The 21,409-nt window shown below is 41.4% G+C and overlaps 1 protein-coding gene across 2 annotated transcripts in view; it reads right to left on the bottom strand.

The window, feature by feature from the left end:
• The window catches only part of YBX1 (Y-box binding protein 1), a 30,688-nt gene extending 10,159 nt beyond the window's left edge, over positions 1-20,529 (bottom strand). The window contains exons 1-6 of one of the 2 annotated variants that reach the window (XM_020983425.2): positions 20,204-20,527; positions 19,461-19,524; positions 6,014-6,047; positions 2,752-2,841; positions 2,126-2,428; positions 1,420-1,502 (exon numbers count right to left, since the gene is read on the bottom strand). In XM_020983425.2, the coding sequence (XP_020839084.1) occupies positions 1,420-1,502; positions 2,126-2,428; positions 2,752-2,841; positions 6,014-6,047; positions 19,461-19,524; positions 20,204-20,369 (740 nt within the window). In that variant the 5' untranslated portion in view covers positions 20,370-20,527. Of the gene's footprint in view, positions 1-1,419; positions 1,503-2,125; positions 2,429-2,751; positions 2,842-6,013; positions 6,048-19,460; positions 19,525-20,203 lie in introns of both variants that reach the window. The other variant, XM_020983427.2, reaches the window with a different exon arrangement.
• Positions 20,530-21,409: the final 880 nt, after the last annotated feature.

Raw genomic sequence — 21,409 nt, 5'->3', positions numbered from 1 at the left:
TTTCCAGAAAAGAGCCCATCCATCTGCACCTGCAAACATTGCATGGACACAATGCTCTGGGGTCTCATGCTGTCAAGGAACCATCACCTCCTGCTTCAAGCAGTCTACCTCTAGCCTAGGCAATTCAGCTTAACACATATTAAGGGCCTGCTATGTGTAAGATGCCAAAGATACAAAGGTAAAGGAAGATTGATTCAAAGTTTCTTGGAAATAAAGATAAGGGAATTAAGGATAACTGCTCATTTAGAGTGGGAAACTTCAGGGAACCCCAGGAAAAGGCTTGGCTAATACACAGCAAAAAAAAAAATAATAATAATAATAAATAAATGAAAATTAAAAAAAAAATATATATATATATACACACACACACAAACACATATATACATACAAAAAAATGGAAGAGCTTTCCCCTCCTCCTATATGTGGTCACCTAATAAAACCCTGCGGAAGTGGTATGTAGAGAATATTAGTTACTTGAGGTGATCCTTAAAAGCCACAAGTGATCTAGAATTACATGTTTTAGAACCAATGCTTTAAAATTATCGTACTCCAGCGAGACAAAAATAGAAAAGCAACAACAAGCTAGTTTGTTACCTAGTGTTGATCACTTGGGGTTTGTAATCCATCTTACTCACTCCTGAGCAGACTCCACTGGTCTTTCCTGCTAATACTACTTTATCGCCTCCAAATTCCTGCTGAGAAGGATACTAGTAGCTAGCTATCCCAAGAGTTCTAAAAATGTTAGGCAGTGTCAGACTTATCTTTTTCTAAGAAAATAAGCTCCTAGCGGGTTTTATGTGTATGCATACACTTCCCCCCTGCCCATGCAGATGCTTACCAGTCTCCCTGTTGAGTCTTCACATCAAGCCACAGTTCACAGATATCCACTACCATATTGACCCTACATCTTAATTTGCCACCTAAGCTGGGATAGGTATTTAAAAATTATATCCTCTCCCTCTTAGTGAGAGAATGCAGATTAAAAGACTCCTCCCTCCCCACTATCTGTATGTGCCTATTCTTACCTAGCCTCAAGTATAAAAATCTTACCATTTTTCAAATTCCATTTTTGTTTTATTTTAGTAAAACAATGTCGACCTGTTTATAAAGGTGTTTTTAACCAGTGTAAAAGGTGGCAAAAAATATAGCCTACCTTTAACTTAATTGAGAAGGAAATTACACCGGCTCATTGCCTGATACAAGCCAAAGAATAAAAGAAACTTTAAATTCTATTTTCATTTTGCTATCTCATCAAAGGAAATATGTTAATAGTGAAATAACCCAAAAGAAGTATTACTTTTTCCCTGGACAGACTTAGGAAAGGCCTTATTCAGAAAATACTGTGTTCCTAACAAGCGTCACCTGGCATATACTTGGGGCAGCATTTCAATACAGAAGAAACATCAATATAGAGCATACCTGCGGAATCGTGGTCTATAACCCCGATACATATTCTGTCTCACTGGTCTACCTTGTTCTCCTGCACCCTGGTTGTCAGCACCCTGAAAAACAAACAAAAAAATCCCACAATGCACATCACATCTACTAAAACCAGTAATGGAAGGTTAAAACCCAATCATCCCAAAGAGGCAAGAGTATAAAACAAATCACCTGGTACCTTAGTTCACTTAGACAATATTTACATAGCACTTTAAATTTTCTAACTAAGACACTATCACATTTGATCCTTGACATTGCCCTAAGAGGTAGGTGCTATTATTATTCCCATTTTATAGAAGAGGAAACCAAAGCAGGTTAAGTGACTTACCCAGGGTCACACAACTATCTGAAGCAGCAGGTGAACTCAGGTTTTCTTGGTTCCAAATCCACCACTCTATTCATTATCACTAACCTTTAGTCCCGTATAGGTAATGGATGTGCTAATTACACTAAGAACTGTTAGCTGGTCCTATGCTCTTAAAATTTAGTTTCCTTACCTCAAGCAGGAAAATTATCACACATTCATTTTACAGTGGTTATGAGAAAGACTATTTTTAGAGAAAAGAACCAACCTCAAAGACAGGCATAACAAGAGTCCTCAGAACTTGAAGTCTCAGAGAAAGAGAAGCTAATAGATTACGACAATTCTGTATGATCTGTATAGTTCACGTCTTTCCCACATTACCTCCATTACTTCTCCCTGCACAGGAGGGTTGGAATACTGTGGTCGACGCCCATAGGGTCTCCGCATGTAGTAAGGTGGGAACCGCCGCCTGCGGTAGGGACGGCGTTGTTGGGGCTGGCCTTCTGGAGCACTCTCTGATCCCTCGTTCTTTTCCCCACTCTCACTATTCTGGTAATTCTGCTGGTAGTTCCGTGGAGGACCCCTACGACGTGGATAACGTCTGTAATGGTTACGGTCGGCTGCATATTTACTGCCTTGAACTGGAACGCCACCAGGACCTGTGACATTAGCTGCCTCCGCACCCTACAAAAGCCATTACAAGTTGATAGTGACACTCAAAGGAAATCAGACATAATTGTATTCACAAAATTCACAGTTAAAGAAACAAACAAAAAAAAAGGTTTGCTGTGGCCAGGGGGTGCATACACACACCACGTGACTGAAATGTATCAGTTCATCACGGCTCTGAAGAGATTGCACACTAACTGCAGCCAGCACACAATAGGGGAGCTATAAAGCTTGATGAACCTGTATTTGCGGTCATCTGACCCATCTACATTAGAGTCACCATCAAAACTCATTATTTCCGGACTGAAGTCAAACCTTTACACAGAAAACATCCTCACCTTTTCTCCTTCAACAACATCAAACTCCACAGTCTCTCCATCTCCTACACTGCGAAGGTACTTCCTGGGGTTATTCTTCTTTATGGCAGTCTAGTAATATCACATTCCAAAATTAGATTAACAGGGGTGAATAATGTGCTTTTTCATTTAAAATGTACCAGAGTTAATGATTATGTTGAATATACTTGGACATACATTTGACCTAAAGATGAATTGAAATGAAACCAGAAGTTCATTAAATTTAGAAAGGTAGGGACAACAAAAGACCTATATCCACAGACTATACTTAGATGCTATAATCTTACACGTGTTTTACCCCTAGTTCACCCAGTGCTTACCACTATTTTTTTTTTCTTAACCAGACTTGTGGATTTCATTGTGTAATGAGTTCCTGGTGAGGAAGTTCCTTCTACCAATTAAGGTAAGAGACCACCTCTGCAAATCAGTCTTAGAGAGTGACCTGGGGCACTGAGCTTGCTAAGGGTCACGCAGCCAGTACAGTGTCAGAGGCAGGACTTGAACCCAGGGCTTCCTGACTCCAAGGCCAGTTCTCTATCCACTATGCCATGCTGTCTCTCAGCTTTCCTACTAATTTACATCAAGAATAGCTATAGCATTAAAAAGAGACATAAGATATGTACCCTTGTGTTTGCTTCCTACAAATCAAGTCTGGTTATACAATGTTTGTAAAGAAAATGAAGTTATGCTCTATCTCCCCATGTCTGTCCTCAACAATGGAAGTAGCCCCACTCAGGGCTGGTTTAGATGACAGGCAAATTTGATTTATCCACTTATCAACCGACCAAGCCTCAACTCGGTCCTTGGCGTTATCCCACCAAGCCATCACAAATGTCAGTTGAAACCTCTCTCTTCCTGTGTTTCTGGGACACTGCAGAGAATGCTCTTGATGTACCTGGCACTAGGGAATTACTCCTCTCATTTAATATCACCAGGCAACTTGGTTGTTTTGTTCCCCAAAATTCACTAGAACCTTTTCACTCTGTTGGCCATCATGATCAGTTAACGTGCAACTCAAACCTACTCTAAGGAGCATTCTTAACCTCATTCCAGAGTAACATAAGGACTGTGAACAAAGATTCCATTCCCTGGGCTCCAAAACTGGGTAAGTCGTGCTAAGGACTTAGGCCATGGGAAAGAAAACCAAGATGTCCCCCATGAAGTGAGTGGTTTGTTTCCATTACATGATTAAACATTTAGTTGCCTGCAAATGAAGATGGCTTTGTGAGAAGAATAACAAGGGTGTGAGGTCACCTGAGCCCAACCACTATCTAGAACCTTTGAAAGCCAAAGTTTCTATGTTCATCTTGGGCTCCCACCCCTATCACTATTAAAACCTAGGATCTAGAAAAGAATTGAGCCAAGAGTTAAAGGCTGAAACAATCAACACTACTGAGATAGAGGGGAAAAACACCCACTAGACAACATGTGGATCAATACAACTGAGTATTATGACAGCAAAATAGAATCAGAGCTCAAACAATGTGTCATCTAAACCATCCCTTGAGCTTTTAACTCTTCATATACAGCTAACTACATTACCTGAAGCTGTGGGAGATTAACAATCGTATGGATAATATATCCACAAATAATGCCAAGCCCTTATTTTGGTCAACAATCCCAACCTTTTCTCCTAATTTTTTCACCAAAGCTGCTGAAAAGCAGCAAAAGAGACCAGCTTTACTACTGCATTTCCATAATTTGCATATTATTATAAAGAGGCTAATGACTGGTGAAATAAGGACTATAGATGGGAGGGTGAGCAAGGAAATCAAACAACCAAGAGTAGGCTACATTCCAACAAGACTGCTTACAAGTCTATAAAATGAGATTTTGTTCTAACATGAGTCAAACACTCCATTTTTACAGTCAACTTGACTTTGGCCATGGATAGAAGCAATGATATGGATTAAAAAAGCTATAGACATTTGGTTTTGGAATATGTTTTTGTACTTACATTTGGTCATAGGCACACCTGATGCTTTGAGAATTCATATTTTATCTTTCTGTGAAGATACTTCTGGAGGTGTTGGAAATTGACCTTGCCTCCCCATCCTGTCCCCTTCCTCCCCAACTCCATACTACACATACAGATCCCTATTCTTACTACTACAAAGTAGAAAGCTAAACAAAACTGTCTATTCTCCCTTTCTAAGCTCGATAGACTTTTTGGCTCACACATTCCCTGGGACTGGGAAGGAGAAGAGAGATATTTATTAAGTGTTTTGGTTTTTGCTAGGTTATAGGCTATAAACACAAGAGTAAGATCAAACGATTTAAGCAGAGTAAGTGATATAAACATCAACAACAAAGACTGTTGAGCTCTAAGTTGCAAAATCCAGAGCAATTCCATTGCCTATCAGTGTGTGCACAAGCAAAACACAAATCTAATCTTTTGAGGCTTCTTTATACACGTGGCTGTAGCCCTCAGGAAAAGCCTTGGGAAGCCTCAAGTTCAACAGCAAACTACAATTACAGGTGTTATGCTTGAGTCTGAGATGCTTGCTCTATTCCAAAGCTATTTCTAATCTATCTAAAAATGCTACTTGAGTGAAAATTCAGCAAACTACATCTACCTTGAATGCAATTTTACTTTCTTAAATATGACTACCTAATCTAAAAGTTATTAAACTATTACCCATCTCACTATTCCTTTTCCCACTTTACTTACCTTCAGGTGATCAAAATTTCTTAATTTTCTAACTCCTACACTCAACAATTTACATAACCTCCTATGCATGGATTCTTCAGAAAGCTTTTAAAAAGTTGTTGCTGTACCTAATTCAATACTAACACAAATTCTTGAGAAGACAATTTCTCTATGAAGTGAAACATCCATTTAAAAGTGAGCTCAATCTATCTCAGGTTTCAAACACTAAAAAAGCACACTTGACTCTGGAATATTGCCCTACTTCTTCCAAGTCCCCATCTTCAGTTTATACTAGAATATGACGTCTCTTACCACAGAGACTGTTCTAATGGTATTTTGAATGAAAAAAATGAATGAATGAGGAAGCATTTATTAAGCATTTACTATGTGCCAAGCACTGTGCTAAGCGCTGGGGATACAAATACAAAAGCAAAGACAAAGCATGCTTCAAAATACCCATGTATTTATACCAAATACATTACTATAACTTCAGGAAACAAGGAAGCAGGAGTCAGTTTGGAGGTTATTTACCAATCCAGGATTTCAGGTTATAGCACTTCAGTCAGAAGTGTAGAGGTCTGCACAACCACTCACCTGGTGTACAAATACATCTTCCTTGGTGTCATTCCTGCAAGATAAAATCCAAGTTTGAAGAGTCAGAAATGCATTGTGATAAAAAAAAAAAAAGTTGGGTTTTGGGGCCACTTGCAATTTCTTTTTCCGGAGAAGTACTTCCTCCATGCTTAGGAATCTAGGCTTAAAAAAGGACCAGTAAAGTCCAGGGAATAAACCAGTGCTCAAACATGCTTGAGCCAACTCCTGTGAAAAATCCTAGCCAAGTGAGAGATAGTAAAATCCACTAGACCTATGAAGCTTATGAGCCTGCATTATGGGAGATGGCCTATTTGCTTGCTCAGCCAGGGTTCTTTATTATGTGCACCTGGCTTTCCCCTGGATTTCTACCTTTCCTTGATCAAGCCACCCAAAGGCACCAACACAGACAAAATAAATATACAGTCTCTTTTTGTAAAAGAAAACACAACCCAAACCTCACCTGTTTGCTTGAAAATTAAGTCAAAATAACACATAAATGGCTGTCATAAAGGTTGAAAATTAGATGAACTGACTTTTTAAAGTGGAAGGTGATAAGAAAACAGTATAAATTACTGCCTTAAATCATGGAAGAAAACGAAACCAGAACGAGGAACCTTGGTTTGCAAAGATAAATCAGAAGGATTGGCTGAGGCAAATCTGAGAAATTAGCTCCAAGGTATGTCCCATCAGCTCAATCCTTGAAAGAATGATAACATTTATTATGTACTATACCAAAGTGAGACAGTCTCTGACCTCTAGAAGATTACTTCTGACATGGGCAAACTACACATATGAGGAAGTGGTATTTGGATTAATTGGAGATTCATACAAACAATGACTTAATTTAAGTTTCGTCACCTTTGGTGAGGCAGTCAACTGAAGTGTAGATAATGGTTGCCCACCCTGAATTATAAATAAACATTTTAGTTTTAAAAAAAATTCCTCCTATTAAAGCATCTTTACAAGTACACAAAATAGGAATGATCCCAATTTTATGGATTAGGAAACCAAGGAAGGCAGGTTAAAGTAACAACTAACTGGGGTAGAATTCTCATGATTTCCTACTCACTGCTCTAATACCACTGTGCCTTCTCAACGCACCCATACTACTTAAACTGTTCCAACACTGATGCCAAAAGCTATGTCAAGTTGGATGACCACTCAGGTTAGGCATGTTGAATGAGCTCCCAGTAAAAACCTCTCCAAGTCAGAGTTAAGTGAGCCACTGCTGCAAGTTAGGGGACTTGCTCAGGGTTACAGAGCTGCCTAGATTTACCCGGGGGGGGGGGGGGGGAAGGGAAGAGACTTGCAAGGACAGCTCTTTTATCTACTACACATCACCCTGTCTTATGTTGTAGTATCAACTCTTTTGGGGACACAAACTGAACTATCTTGGTTGCTCAGATCCCGTCCCTAACACCCCTGTGTTTTAAAACAAACCAAAGACTTACATCTTCCCATTTCTCATGGCAACGCTGACGTAGAATGGCTGAACCAAAGGAAGGAGAAGGCCTAAAATCAGTCCGGCTGTGCTACTAATCTGCTGTGAGTTTGGTCATGTTATTTCAACTCTGCATCTTAACTTCCTTATTCACAGAACAAGGTTTTATACCAGACCAAAAAATGCCACATTTCAAAATGTGTAACCAATAGTGGCACAGTGGATAGAACGCTGGGTTGGGAATCGGGAAGATTTATCTTCACGAAGTCAAATCTGGCTTCAGACACTTACTAGCTGTGTGACTTGGGGCCCACTTAGCCCTGTTTGCCTCAGTTTCCTCACCTGTAAAATGAACTGAAGAAAGAAATGGCAAACCATTTTTTAGTATCTCTGCCAACAAAACCCCAAATGGAGTCACAGAGATTCAGACATGACTTAAAAACAACTGAACCACCCATAACTAAGATCACTAACACTGCTTTCATCTTTCATGTAATTAAAAAATTTCCCTACAAGACCTTAAACTGCGCTAAGAGTTTGGTACATAAACTTTTCATTATTTATAATGGATTCACTGACTAGCTGTCACCTATGTACCTTAGCAGGTACTCAACTGGACATATTCTAATGAAGTTAAGAATTTGTTGCAAAGGCAGAAATGAAAATAAACACATTCAATATGAGTGACTAGTGGTGCCTAAGCAGTGTTAGTAAAGTAAGGTAATGAAGAGAACTGAGATGGGGTATGCAGACATAAAGAAGAGAAGTTCTTTGGCCAGAATTTTGCACAATCTATGCTGGTAATAATACACTAAGAGAGTAATATCTCAATTATTAGCCTTCGTTATTATCTAAAAAGCTCACATAACCTATGAGGCACCATCTCCAGAAAACAGAAAGCCTAAAGAAAAGTTGATAGTAAAATCACAATTTCTGAGTTCAAAGGGACTTCAGAGACCATTTAAGCCCAAATCAAACTTGAAAAAGAAATCTGGCAAAAGAATAGACAAAGTCTGTGCAGTTCCAAAGACCAAATAAGAAGTAATAGTTGTAAGTTATAGGAAAGGCAGAATTTGGCTAAGAATGATGAAGAATATCCTAAAACTTGTGCCTGTTCCAAAATGGAACAGAATGCCTCGTAAGATAGTAAACTTCTCATTCCTAGAACTGTCTAAGGAAAGAACGAACAAGCATCTTCTCTCAATGGATACTGTCAAAAAGATCTTTGTATTACTTCTAATAGAAGGTTGGAATAGAGGTTTACATTTTCTTCTCAGGCCCCTCCAGTTTAATGTTTGCACACATGGAACACGAGGAGCCTCTACATTATATGACAGATGGACAAGCAAATCCAACAACAGATACTCATGAATATTTTCCCCAAAGTTACAATTTGCAGGCCAGAGATGAGGTAAAGTCATAAAATAAGGTAGCTTTGAATTTATGAGGATTGCAAGCATTAAAAGGGAGGCTAATAGAGGATCTTTAACCCCCTTGTGGCTTTGAAGGGTAGTAGTGGGTCTCATAAGGGTGACATAAAGCAATCAGGCTCTTTACTAAGGATAGTTGTTTTCAGCTACTTGGAAGCAATAACAGACTTTTTATGTCCTATTAGTTACTAGGTACATGCAGAAAATTATCAGTTACTCCAGATAATGACTGAATAACGATGGCTAAGACTAACTGCAAATGATCACAACATAAAGTTGACAAATAATATAACCCCAGGCAATATTTATGTCCTTCATTCTCTTCTCTGCTCTCCAACTTCTAGTCTAACATCTTCCAAAAAACTTCCCTTAACAATTTTAACCCATGATCATCTCCTTCTTTACTATTCAACATCTGTCTGTTAAAAAGGCCAAGGTCTATCACAGCACCCAGGGCCCTCTAGTTGTCTTGATCTCTATCTTGCCACTGGACCCAGATGGCTCTGGAGAGAAAGTGAGCTGGTGACTTTGCACAGCCCTGCCTCACTTAAATCCAATTCACTTGCAAGTCACAACATCACCTTCCTGATGTCATGGTCCTTGAGAACAAAGGACAAACAACAACACTTGTCTGTTCCACCTATGTACAGTTTCACTTCTCCATCTAAAATGTTTCTGTCAATGGCACCAATTTTATTCACCATCTCTTTTCAATTCTTACTTTCTTCAGATTCAGATAGATCTTCTCTATCCCCACAAACACTATCCTAGGCTAGTTATCTCCACACCTTACCTCTGGATTTTGATTGCAACAGTCTTCTAATGTGACCAATTTCTATTAAGGATCTCTTCTACTCCTAGTCGTTGCCTTCAGAACTAATCTCCTTTGATCTCATCATTCCTCTAGTTAAAAAACCTTTTGATGTTTCTCCATCAGGTAACTGAAACTACTTAGTCTTTTATTTGAGGCCCCTCCCTCCACTGCTTGGCCCCAGAATGCTATTCTATTTCTTCTATCTCGTTACTCAGCTACCAACTCTCAAGGTTCAAGCAAATCTGTCTATTCCTGACTCTCTCAATAATGCATCTTGCTCCTTTTGACCTCAGCAATCTAAGCTGTTCAGGGAATCTCTACCACCACAGAATGTTCCACTTCAAAACCTCCTTGCTATGAAAATCTAGCACAACCCCAACCACTTTTGTGATCACTCATCAGTGATCAATTTTCTCAGCACTGACAGCACTTTCTTATACCACTCATTTTGTAACTATATTCACTTACATTCCTCATACTATATGGGCTAGATGACAAGGAAAAACTTGTTCGGAATTAAAATTCGTTGACAGATAATACATAAATTAGGACATATATGCTTAATGCATGTACAGAAAAGGATACGTATTTTTCACTAACATAATTCTAAAATGTAAAGGGCTTTTAACTTAGCCAGAACCCAACTAAAGGAGGCTGGGGAAATTTCATGTCAGTAGGGGCCTTTAAGAACAGGCAGATAGGGGCTATAGCTAGGTGGTGCAGTGGATAGAGCACCGGCCCTGGAGTTTGGAGGACCCAAGTTCGAATCTGGCCTCAGATACATAATACTTCTTGGCTGTGTGACTCTGGGAAAGTCATTTAACCCCAACTGCCTCACTTAAAAAAACCAAAAAACAGGCAGATGACCATCTATCTGGATGCCAAAATCCAACTTCCAACTGCATGATCTCTGTAACAACTTGTTCATTATTTAAGGGCGGGGGGGGGGGGAGGGAGAAGGTTGAGGGGGAGAGTCGGGTTATGGAATGGGGAAATGGTGCAAACACATTGCCACTCACAATTTTATGGTAATTGCTCATTTTCTTAGTCTCCTAAAAAAGATACAATAAACATTAACACACCTTCACAAACCTCCTAGATTTTCAAGCTTTATAACTTATTTTCTGTAAGTCTAGCAGTTAAATAAAATTTAATTGCTTAAACAGACTACTCATGATTCCTATTAACATATAAATGTTTTAATATAGCTACATACATTGCAAAAACACTTCATCTGTATTACTTCATTTTTAGAGGCTTCAAAAGTTTAATGTTTTGTCTTTTTCTTAAATCACTAAATTTCATTGTGACAAAGACACTTCCTAAGGTACATTCCCTCAAAACAAAGCAAAACTGCCTAAAAGAATGCTGATGGATTATACCACCATAAATTTACTTTTATGTCACCAATTTTTACAACAACCTAACCTTTACCATTTGCAAATCAAATTTTAATAAATCGCCACTTGGTCCACCACTATTCCACCTAATTTCCTACCCTCCACACATCACTGTGTACCTAGGATGACATCTAAATGAACATTTTACATTTGAGGACAAAGGTGCAGAGCCAGATGAGAGCAACCTGCCCAAGAACCTGAAATGGACTGAAGAGGTTATATTGTGGTTTCCTTTGCATTATCTCTGTTGATTGCCACTGAAACCTTTCAAGTCACAAGGTTTGCAGATGAAAATTCTTTGTGCAGCCTTGGAACTTAAGCTATCAGTAGCAGGAAAAGTTGTCACCACAGTGTATGATTTACAATTTGTCAAGCATGCAGCTTTCTCAATCCTCCCCAGTTGAGGGCAATTGTGTTCCATCTATTAAAAAACAGTTGGGAGATTCCAAAAACCCCTTGATTAAAAAATTTCACACCCAGAAACCTATCATACAACACTTGTTTTCAAGGTGTTCTTGACTGGTGCTGAGACTAATGTTTTACTAGCGATCACAGTTCCTCTTCAGAGACACACTGTTAGTAACACTACTCCCATTTCTAACTTCCCAAAAGGCTACCTAATAAACTAGACTGGAAAACCAGTAATGGTTCTGACTGCCACTATTAATAAGCCGCGTTTTGTATTGTTTTTCCCCAACTCCCTGGGGCTATTTACTTACCAGAGGAAGGAAGGGTTTAAACTAACATGCACCCCCCAGAAAAAGGTATCAGTTTTAACATTCTGTTCTCAAAAAGGCAAGATTGCCAACAATGAATTTGCCAGGCTCTGTGCTAAGTGCTTTACAAACATTTTCTCCTTCCATCTTGGGAGGTAAGTGCCGTTACGATCCCCATTTTACAGCTGATAACACTGAGGCTCAGAGAGGTGAGAAGTATTTGCTGATGGTAACTATCGCACAACTCAGAAAAAGGATGAGTTAGTCATGAAGACAAAATCAATGACAGAAATTGGGATTACCTGAATGAGGTACCAAAATTCACAAAACCTTCTACATAATTAAGATTCTCTAAAGTTAGATCTTTGTCTTAAACAGATGAGCCAGCCAGCAGGCTCACAGATGTACTATGGCTTGCCAAAGGTCACAACAGTAGCGTGTTAAAGGTAGATCTCAAATCCAGTGCTCCTTCTACTGTTGTACTACAAGGCAACAAAGCTAGCAAATGGCAGAATGGTGGCTAGAACAAAGGCAGGCCTCCAGATCTTCAGTAAAGCGATTTTCCCACTATGCTTTGCTTCTAAGACCCTTCTCACTGACTGTTTCCTGTCCCAGTTTCCATCTGTCAACAATCTATTTAAAATAATACCAAGAGTTAAAAAGGAAAAACAAAACCACCTTACATATTTCTATCAACTCACTAACTCTCCCTTTTGCCTCACTTGGTTTCCTCCTACTCCCATCTGAGGTACAACTTCCAATTCACTGAAAAACATACTCTGTAGGTTTCTTACATACAGGATGATTTTAAGATATCGTCATCTTTAGGATTACTCTGCAAATTTTAAGAACACTTAAGTGTACTTGATCAGATTGTTTCATAGTCTTTGTGGGTTTACTTCTAGTTTTTTAATTCATATTTCAACACATTAAGACTTTGGTGTTAAAGCCAATAATCCATATATTATGGTTACAGAGTATGCTTTCATCCTACTGTATTCTCATTCTCCCCAACTAGTGCTATGTAGGATGAGCACAGGACATGGTAGTATAATGTGCAGAAATCACTTCCTCATAATCCAGGCTCTGAAAGGTACAGTAATCTATCACCTTCACATTTATTCAGCAGAGGCCCAATTAGGCAGTTGTTAACCTTTGACAAGTGGGAAAACTATGCTGTTATTAACTGGCTAGAGACAGTAACACCATTGTAAAATAAATTTTAAGGAAAAAGAAAAAACTGGAGGATTTAGGAAGGCAGGAGTTTACCCTCTTTCAAATGGCATAGGCATAACAGCTAGTCTACTCATCTATAAAGCATGTAGGTTCTGACACTGTGCAACACCAGCTCTTCTTAATATTCAGGCCTTGTGAAACAGATAAAGTCATCTGAAGTGTTACAAAAGCACAAAGAACTTAGCTGAAAAATTTTCTGGTAACTCACACAAGGAGTAATTCTCTCACACGCACCTCCCCCCCCCAACACTAGATAAACTCAACAAGAATATTCCTTAGACACACAACAAAGAGGTAGTCATCAAAGATATAAAGGCCAAATCATCACTTGGGGGGGGAGTGTCTCTTAAAGACCACAAAGCTTTGAAAATATATTTCTATAATCCTCTTTAGTTGCCAACCAGTCACAGAATACATCTATTCAACCCTCAACAGGATTGGACAAACCAGGACTAGAGCTCTACAAATCACAGTCAGGTACAGATGATAGAAAAATCTTACTGCTATGACTCAAAATCATACTTCACTAACAAAAAAAAAAAAGGAAAACCTTTACACTAACTTAACATTTGAAGAAATCAGATTGCCAATGCACAGAATGCCCTTTAAAAACCAGAGTTCCTGAAATTCCACTTCCATGAAGCCAAAAATTGATCAGAAAGGTGTCTTTGCTCAGTCCAAACCAACTGCTAGGGGTAATTCCCTGATCTCTACACTCCAATTCCATGACCACTCTTCCATTTGCATAAATGCAAGTATACTCCCACAGATGTCCTAGAATGTTGCATATACACTTGACCCCCCAAAAATTAATGTTTCTAATGAATAACCTCCTTTCACATATTGCTATGAGGAACACCATATCATTCATCTCAGTTCAATAACTACACTAATACACTGCACTGCAGAACAATCCAACCTTCTCAGATTAACCTGATTTTTTTTTCCATTACAAAAACAGATCTAGTTTACATCTCGGATGTAGTTCCCGTCCCTGACAGGATTTGGTTTCAGCAAACATTTTAAGCCCACCAAGATGGCCAAGTAGGCTGTGCAATAGATAGCAGTATTGGGCCTGGAGGAAGACCTGAGTTCAAACTTAACTTCAGATACTATGTGACCCTGGGCAGACTATTTAACCTTTGGGGTGCAAAGTGTGTTCAGGTGACTAGCACCTTTGATGTGAGGGCTTGCCAAGCCCTTTTCAGGGTTGCTCATTTCGTCTTTGGGGTGTCCATCTAAGTCAACCAACTTTCACCAGTAGCTCCAAGAAGCTGTAACATGCTCAGCAGCCACACCCCAGTAAAACATCTCAGCAGACAGACTAAACCAGGTTGAGGGTGACTGATGGGCCCCGAACGTTGGCGAGTCAGGGCGATGTCTACCCTAAAAAAAAGTATGTGAAGACTTCCCCTGGAGGAATGGGCAGATGAGAACAGTGTGTTCCACTGGTCACAAAGGCGGCTGTAGCAGGCACCATAAAGCATTTAGAACCTGATCAGACATCAAAGATGTATCCCAAGCCACTGCCAGTTGTCTTTTGTCTTGCCTCTGGACTCGTTGATTCTGGAAGAAATGAGGCTGACAGCTTTGAGCAACTCTGCCTCACTGAAATCCAACTCATTTCTAAGTCAAGAAATCACTTGTGATGCCACTGGTCCTCTTCAACAACAAAAGACAAACAACCCAATCTCTGTTGGCCTCAGTTTCCTCATCTGTAAACTAGGAATAATGATAGCATCTACCTTGCAGGGTTGTTGTGAGGTCAAATGAGATGATTGTAAAGCACTTAGCACAGTGCCTGGCACATGTTGAGGGTTATGTCATCTATTATTTTTACTCACCATGCCTTCCCTGTCACCTATGTGTCACTGCTCAGCAACTACAAAAAAGGGCACAGACGCACATCTTGCTTCTTCTTTCTGCTCTAACCACATAGGCCATGTAGCACACCCTACAATAGTACTATCAGGATAAGTCAATCCAAGTCTGACAATGGTTAACTGCTAAATTTACATGAATAAGTGGTTTATTCAGCAGCTACAGCAAAAATAACTTGGCCGACAAATCAGGGGACTCTCAGCAAATCTGCGCTTATGCTTAGTTGAAGGCATGCTCAAGATATGTCAAATGCCAGTAAGTCATGTCCAAAATGGTGCTGTCCTCTAACAATCTACGAATCTACCACAGCGATATTTACGTGGTAATTTTGTTATCTTTCATAGTCACGGTGCTAGTGAATAGAAGAGGTAGGACTGCAATCCACCTTCGACTCAAATCTAGTGCATCTTCTATTATTGCCTCTGAGTCACAAATTTACTATTACCAATAAAATGCAAAGTTAAGAGCTTGCTACTTGAAAGCTCTCATACCCTGGATTACTTGGCAATTTATAGTTAATAAAAGCTTAATGAATATTTTGTTCGTAACAAAATGCAATTCCATCTGAAAAAGGAGCTGCATTAATATCATGAATCCTACTGGTTCATACCAGCAGTTCAGAAGTTGAAGTGACGGACTTGCAATCAGGACACTTACCAGTTATGTGACAATGGACAAGTCACTTTATCTCTGGTCCTCAGTTTCTTTATTTGTAAAAATAGGTAAAGTTTTATTTCCCATCTCACAAAGCTGGGAGGCTCAAATAAGATTAACATGTGTAAAGCACTTGACAAAACTTTATTCATCACCACCATTACTATCACCTGGGCCGGGCTTTAGAGAGCAAGTTAATTCTTTGTGAAGTGTTTTTTATTATTGGTTGTAATCAAAAGGTTTACTTTTCTTCCTCCCCACTGAACTTAAGAGCAAGGACAGTGGTCCTTTCCATCTCTTTATTCATAGTGCATTGGTACACTGTAGGTGCCTAAAACATTAAGCCCTCAAGCTTTTTAGTAGCATCAACTTAATATTTGAGCATCTTGCCTATTATCAATAGTCCTAAGAATCGTGAGTATCACTAAAAAAAACAATCTCCTCATCCTAAAGAGCTAAGGCCTAGAGAATAGAAATGACTTAGTACACAGCTAATTAAGAACTGAAATTATACTGGAATCCACAACTCAACTACCAGCTCAGTGTTCTTAATAAGTACCGTTTTTATGGTCTTAAGATTTAAAAGGCACTTTATTCACAAGCCTGTGAGGTAGGCTATGTAAGTAATAGTTACAGTTGAAGAATCTGAGCCTCAGGGTTATCTTCCTTATAGTCAAAGATAGTAAGTGTTAAGAGTCAGGATTTGAACTTTGTAAGTCTTCCCAAGTCCAGATTCAGTGTTCTTTTCACCATGCCATGTCTCCCTCTCTTAAGTTAGTACGAATGAACATGCGAAACTCAGTACTATTTAGTTTCTTAAAAAAAAAAACTTCCTAAAAAAAGCAAACCATAATTCGGACTGACTCTCCAAATTAACAATTTGATTACTGTACACAAAACAAAAACTACTGGGGGGTGGAAGAATGAATGCATTAGTAGCAGAGGTCCAACTAATCCAAATAAAAGGATCAAGAGATAGTTTATATTTGGCTTTCTAATGCAATGAAATAATTTTCTCTTTTTGTATCTATTTAGGCTGGAGTCAGTTGGGTAGTGGAATAAAAGATACCGTCAGAAGTCAACTGCGGGCTAGGGAAGTGATTTTCAAAGTAAGGTTTCAAAGATGATCTCGTTTGTTTATAATTAAGAGAATGGCTTATTTCTTATTTGAGTAATATTTTACTTAGGACACAAAGTTCTCCTGTAATGGAAAATGACAAATGAAAGGTAGGTGCCAGGTTTGGGGTTTTTTGGGAGACTTGTGATTAAGTTACCTACTCAGGGTCACAGAACTATTTAAGTGTCTAAGGCTGGGTTTTAACTCAGGTCCTCCTGATTCCAGGGCCAGTGCTCCATCCACTTCACCACTTAGCTGTCCCAGTGCCATAGGTTTTTTGTTTTAAATTCCATTGAAGCAGTTAAAAGGACCAAAAACCCCTGACCTCCTCCCCTATCCCCTAAAAAAACCTTTGGGACTGGAATAAAAATGCAAAGAAAGAATACTCTTGTTTTAGTCATCAAGCAGCTGTGGGAAAGATAAAGAAGGAAAAAACCCAAACATGTAAAGATAAGCCAGGGGCCATCAGTGGCAGATTTTGAGGAACCTTATTCCCAACAATGGAAGATTAAAAAAAGGATAATCATTGGTAAGTGGTGAACTACCTAGCAAAAAAGCTTCAAGAGGGTATGTAAGGAATACGATCAGGGCAAAACAGGAAGATTAAACTAATATCACCAGGAAAGATTCAGGAAGCCTGAAAACTGCAACCTCAAAAGTTTAGGTCAGACTGCCCTTTGGATCCAACTACATTTGGAAATGTTATAACCCATATAACAAGACCTGCAAAATAGAAATCCTAACCAAATATGATGTCAAAACATCCTAGAAGGCCTAGTAGCAGGAAAACAGGAGGTTAAATAACACTTGCTACAAAGCACAATAAACTAAACCAGAATGTCTAGCACTAAGGGATAATTAGTCGTAAAGGAAAAACGTTACAAATGGATTCAGTCAAGTTACATTACATCAGTGTGGTTTGGTTACAACACAGTCATTGAAGCTACTGCGCCAACCTTATATAGGTACACACCTAATTATGATATATTCTAGCTTTCAGAGCTAAATTTTAGGGAGTTAAAGCTAAGTTAGAAAAATACATCAAATACAGATTAAAAAAAAAAATCCCTCAGAACAAAAAATTTGTCTTAGGTACATTACCTGTGGTTTGTGGTTAATTGAACTGTTGCTTCTTTTCTAGCCTATCACATGGTTGGTATTTTCCCTTGGAATTTATCAAAATATTTCCCAGGGGTTATATTCTGTATCTTGCAGGTTATGTGTCAAGTTCTTTTGGATACATCCTTGCTACCAGGGCAAGAAGAAGGATCTGGGAAGCAGTGATTCGCCCATCAGTCTGCCATATAGATTTATACCTTCTATCAGTTACCAGTTAAAAATAAGCCAAGACTCCATGGGCTTCATGACTATTTCATTAGCCCTGGAAGCTGCCTCGAAAATGCTTCCATTGATTACAACAGAAACTGTAAAAGATACTTCAACTGACTGAATGAGAAACAATTCATGAGGGGAGATTACAGGATTTTGAAGGCATTTTAGAAATCAAATCCAACCCTATCATTTTACACATAAAGAAATAAGAGGCCTAGAAAGTAGACTGGCCCCCAAATCAAATCACTACACAGTAGCAGAGCTGGTATTTGAATCCAACCCCTTCCTACTACATAATACCTGCCTCCATTACTAGAAAAATTTCGAGAAATCCTACACTAACAGTAACGATAAAAACAACAGTAATAGCTAACACTTAAACAGCGCTAATTTTAATGATGGGCACTGGGTAAAGGTTTTAAAATTACCTCAGTTGATCCTCACAGCAACCCCATGAGGTACATGCTATTATTCCCATTTACAGATAAGGAAACTGAGGCCAAACAGGCCTAAAGTGACTTGCCCAGGGTCACACAGTTATTAAAAGTCTGAGGTCAGATTTTAACTCAGCCTTCCGGACTCCAGGCCTGATGCTCTATTCACTGAGCCACCTAGATGCCCCCAAACAAGTCGGTCACTTCATTTTTGCATAGTAAAAGGGCAGTACATTATCTTAGACCAAAATTGTATTGCCTCACCCCTCAACTTCCCCAAGCTGCAAAATAAGAAAAGCTCTACTGTTGTTGAAGATTTGGCAAAAATTAGAAGACTGAAATTTGTAGTTTTGGAATAAACATTTTGATATTTTCCTTAGCAATTTCACACTGCTGCAGGTTCTAGGTTCAGACAAAGACACGGAACAAGAGCAGCAATGTATGCTGCTACTACATGCAATGTTAATTTGGTCCCTGAACACCATCCTCACAAGGGTTATGTTAAGGAAAAAAAAATGCATCACAGTTTACGTATTTATTGAAATCAAACCAATAGGGACTCTTTCAGGAAGACTTTTCAGGATGTTCTGACATTTCAACTGGGTGGGATTTCTATCGTGCAGACTTTGTTTTATGTACTATAATAAAAAAATGCCTCTAATTTTTCAAGTGCTCTCCTCAAATGAGGGCTCATTTAACTGCTATCAACTTGCCACTCTAATCGCAAAACACTGCTTGACTGTTACAGTCAGTGTTAAGATTAGAACTTAAGTCACACAACCATGAAAGAAAACGACTATTCAATTCTCTTTCGAGCTAAGTGCATGCTGTAGCGGACAGCTGCTCTCGGTCACCCTTCAGGAGATCATCTCACTCCAAAGTGACCGTTTTAACCGCTTCCACCCACAGCAGGCCGAGTCAGGCGTGGAAAGCACGGGCCAGGGACACATGCGAGGGAGCAGGCTGGCGGCTGCTCTAGCTCATTCTCTCACCTGTTGATGAAACCATAGCCGTTTCTTACATTGAACCATTTTACTGTTCCCAAAACCTTCGTTGCTGGGAGAAAAAAAGAAGGAATCCAAGGTTACAAAAAAAATTTCCGGAACCCCGCTGGACGCCACCCCCACTCGGGCCCACCACCCTCCCCGTAGGCTTCGGGGGGGGGCGGTGCCCGAGGGGCAAGGCGACGGCCGCGGGGACGGAGGCACCCGGGCAGCCGCCGGGAAGGCCGCAGGATCCATGGGAGCACGTGAGGGGAAGGCGCGCGGCGGCCCCCGCCCGGCCTTCGGAGGCAGGCGGCGGGAGGGGCGGGCACCGCGCCCTCAGTCTACACGCGGAAGGGAAGGAGTGCGTGCAGGAAGGGGAGGGGACCTACACAACGGCGCTCGCACGCTCGCCCGTGGGGCGCGTGGCCGCCCGGGAAGGCCCGAGGCCGGGAAACCGTTACACACGCGGCGGGCAGCGCGCGAGGGGAGGGAGGCAGGGGGGCGGCGGGTGGGCGCGCGGCGGCGGCGGCGCGCCGGGTCCATAGGGGGCGCGGGAGGAGGCGCGCGGGCCCGTCGCCCTGGGCACGAGGACACTCGGCCGGCGCGCGCAGGGGGGAGGGAAGGGAAGGGGAGGAGGAGATGAGGGCGGCGGCAGCGCGCGGAATCCATGCCGCGCGCCGCACCCCCCTCGGCTAACGGTCCCCCCCACCGCCCCCCGGGCTTGGCCCGGCCCAGGCCCTGCCCCTCACCGATGACCTTCTTGTCCCCGCCGGCGGGCGCCGCCGATGTGAGGCCGCCGGGACCGCCGCTCCCTCCGCCGCTGCCGGTGATGCCGGGCTTGGTATCGGCGGTGCTGAGGGCGGGGGCGGCGGGGGGGGCGGCGGGCGGCTGCTGGGTCTCGGCCTCGCTGCTCATTGTTGCGGTGATGGTGACTAGGGCCTGCTGCGGCAGCGGCGGCTCCTCCCGGGGTGTGATGGTGACTAGGCCGGCGGCGGCGGTGGGGCTGCTCTCAGGGCTCTCTGGGGTCCGCTCTCCGCTCCCGCTACCGATCGAACTAGCGAGAATGGCGGGACGGGCGGGATAAGCCCTCCGAGCGACCCGCCTTACGCTCCGTTCATTGGCTCAAAATGCCATCAATCCGCCGCCTGACCAGAAGTGCTAGCTCTCATTGGCTGGGGGCGCATTACTCCCCTGATCTCATTGGCTCTTGAAAGAGTAATTTTGCCGACTTACTAGCAATTCCAGCCTCCGCCGCCGCCACCGAGACCGGAACTAGAACTAAAGTGAAGCCACTGCTGAACCATAGAGTACCCGAGAGGGCGGGCAGAGGGAACATAAGTTGGAGCGCGCTGCCGTGTGACCCTAGCCCCGGTCCCGATAGAGCTCGGGCGAGGTTGGTTGACTGGGACGGGATAGAGTGCGCGGGTTCAAGTAGGGCAAAGAGAGGCTTGCTCAAGGTTCACACCCCACCCTCCCCGGAAGTGTGCGTATGGGGGGGAGTGAAATTGACTAAATGACACCTTGGCCGTCTCCGCCTCCTAGGTCCACATGGCTCCACACCGGCTGCGGGCACCCCGGGGGGCCCCCAGTGTGGGTCTGATTTTTTTCTATTTCAGGTATTTATCTTGTGCTACGAACGAGGGGTCGTGGTAGACATTGAAACCTTCCCTATCCAGTGTCAGGCAGCAATTTTCCTTTAATTATATTATGAAATACTCAAATATAGATAGGGGTCGACGTTGTCGGAGAGAAAAACCTACAACGAACTTAATTTTTGAAAATTGCCAAAATGAAGGGGAAGGTGATTGTCTTCTTCACGGCTGTCACGTGGAGGAACGGGATTTGTTCTGCCTAGCCTAGTAGGGCAGGAGGGCGGAACGTGCAGTGGCCGATTTAAGGGGGCATTTGCCTAATAATCAATGGTCCAGCAGATGAAAGGGCTGCCCCTTGTGGTC

This window comes from Phascolarctos cinereus, unplaced genomic scaffold, assembly GCF_003287225.1.
Source record: "Phascolarctos cinereus isolate Bilbo 61053 unplaced genomic scaffold, phaCin_HiC Scaffold_726;HRSCAF=1367, whole genome shotgun sequence".
Lineage (NCBI taxonomy): Eukaryota > Metazoa > Chordata > Mammalia > Diprotodontia > Phascolarctidae > Phascolarctos > Phascolarctos cinereus.
This window is presented reverse-complemented; position numbering and strand designations above follow the sequence as displayed.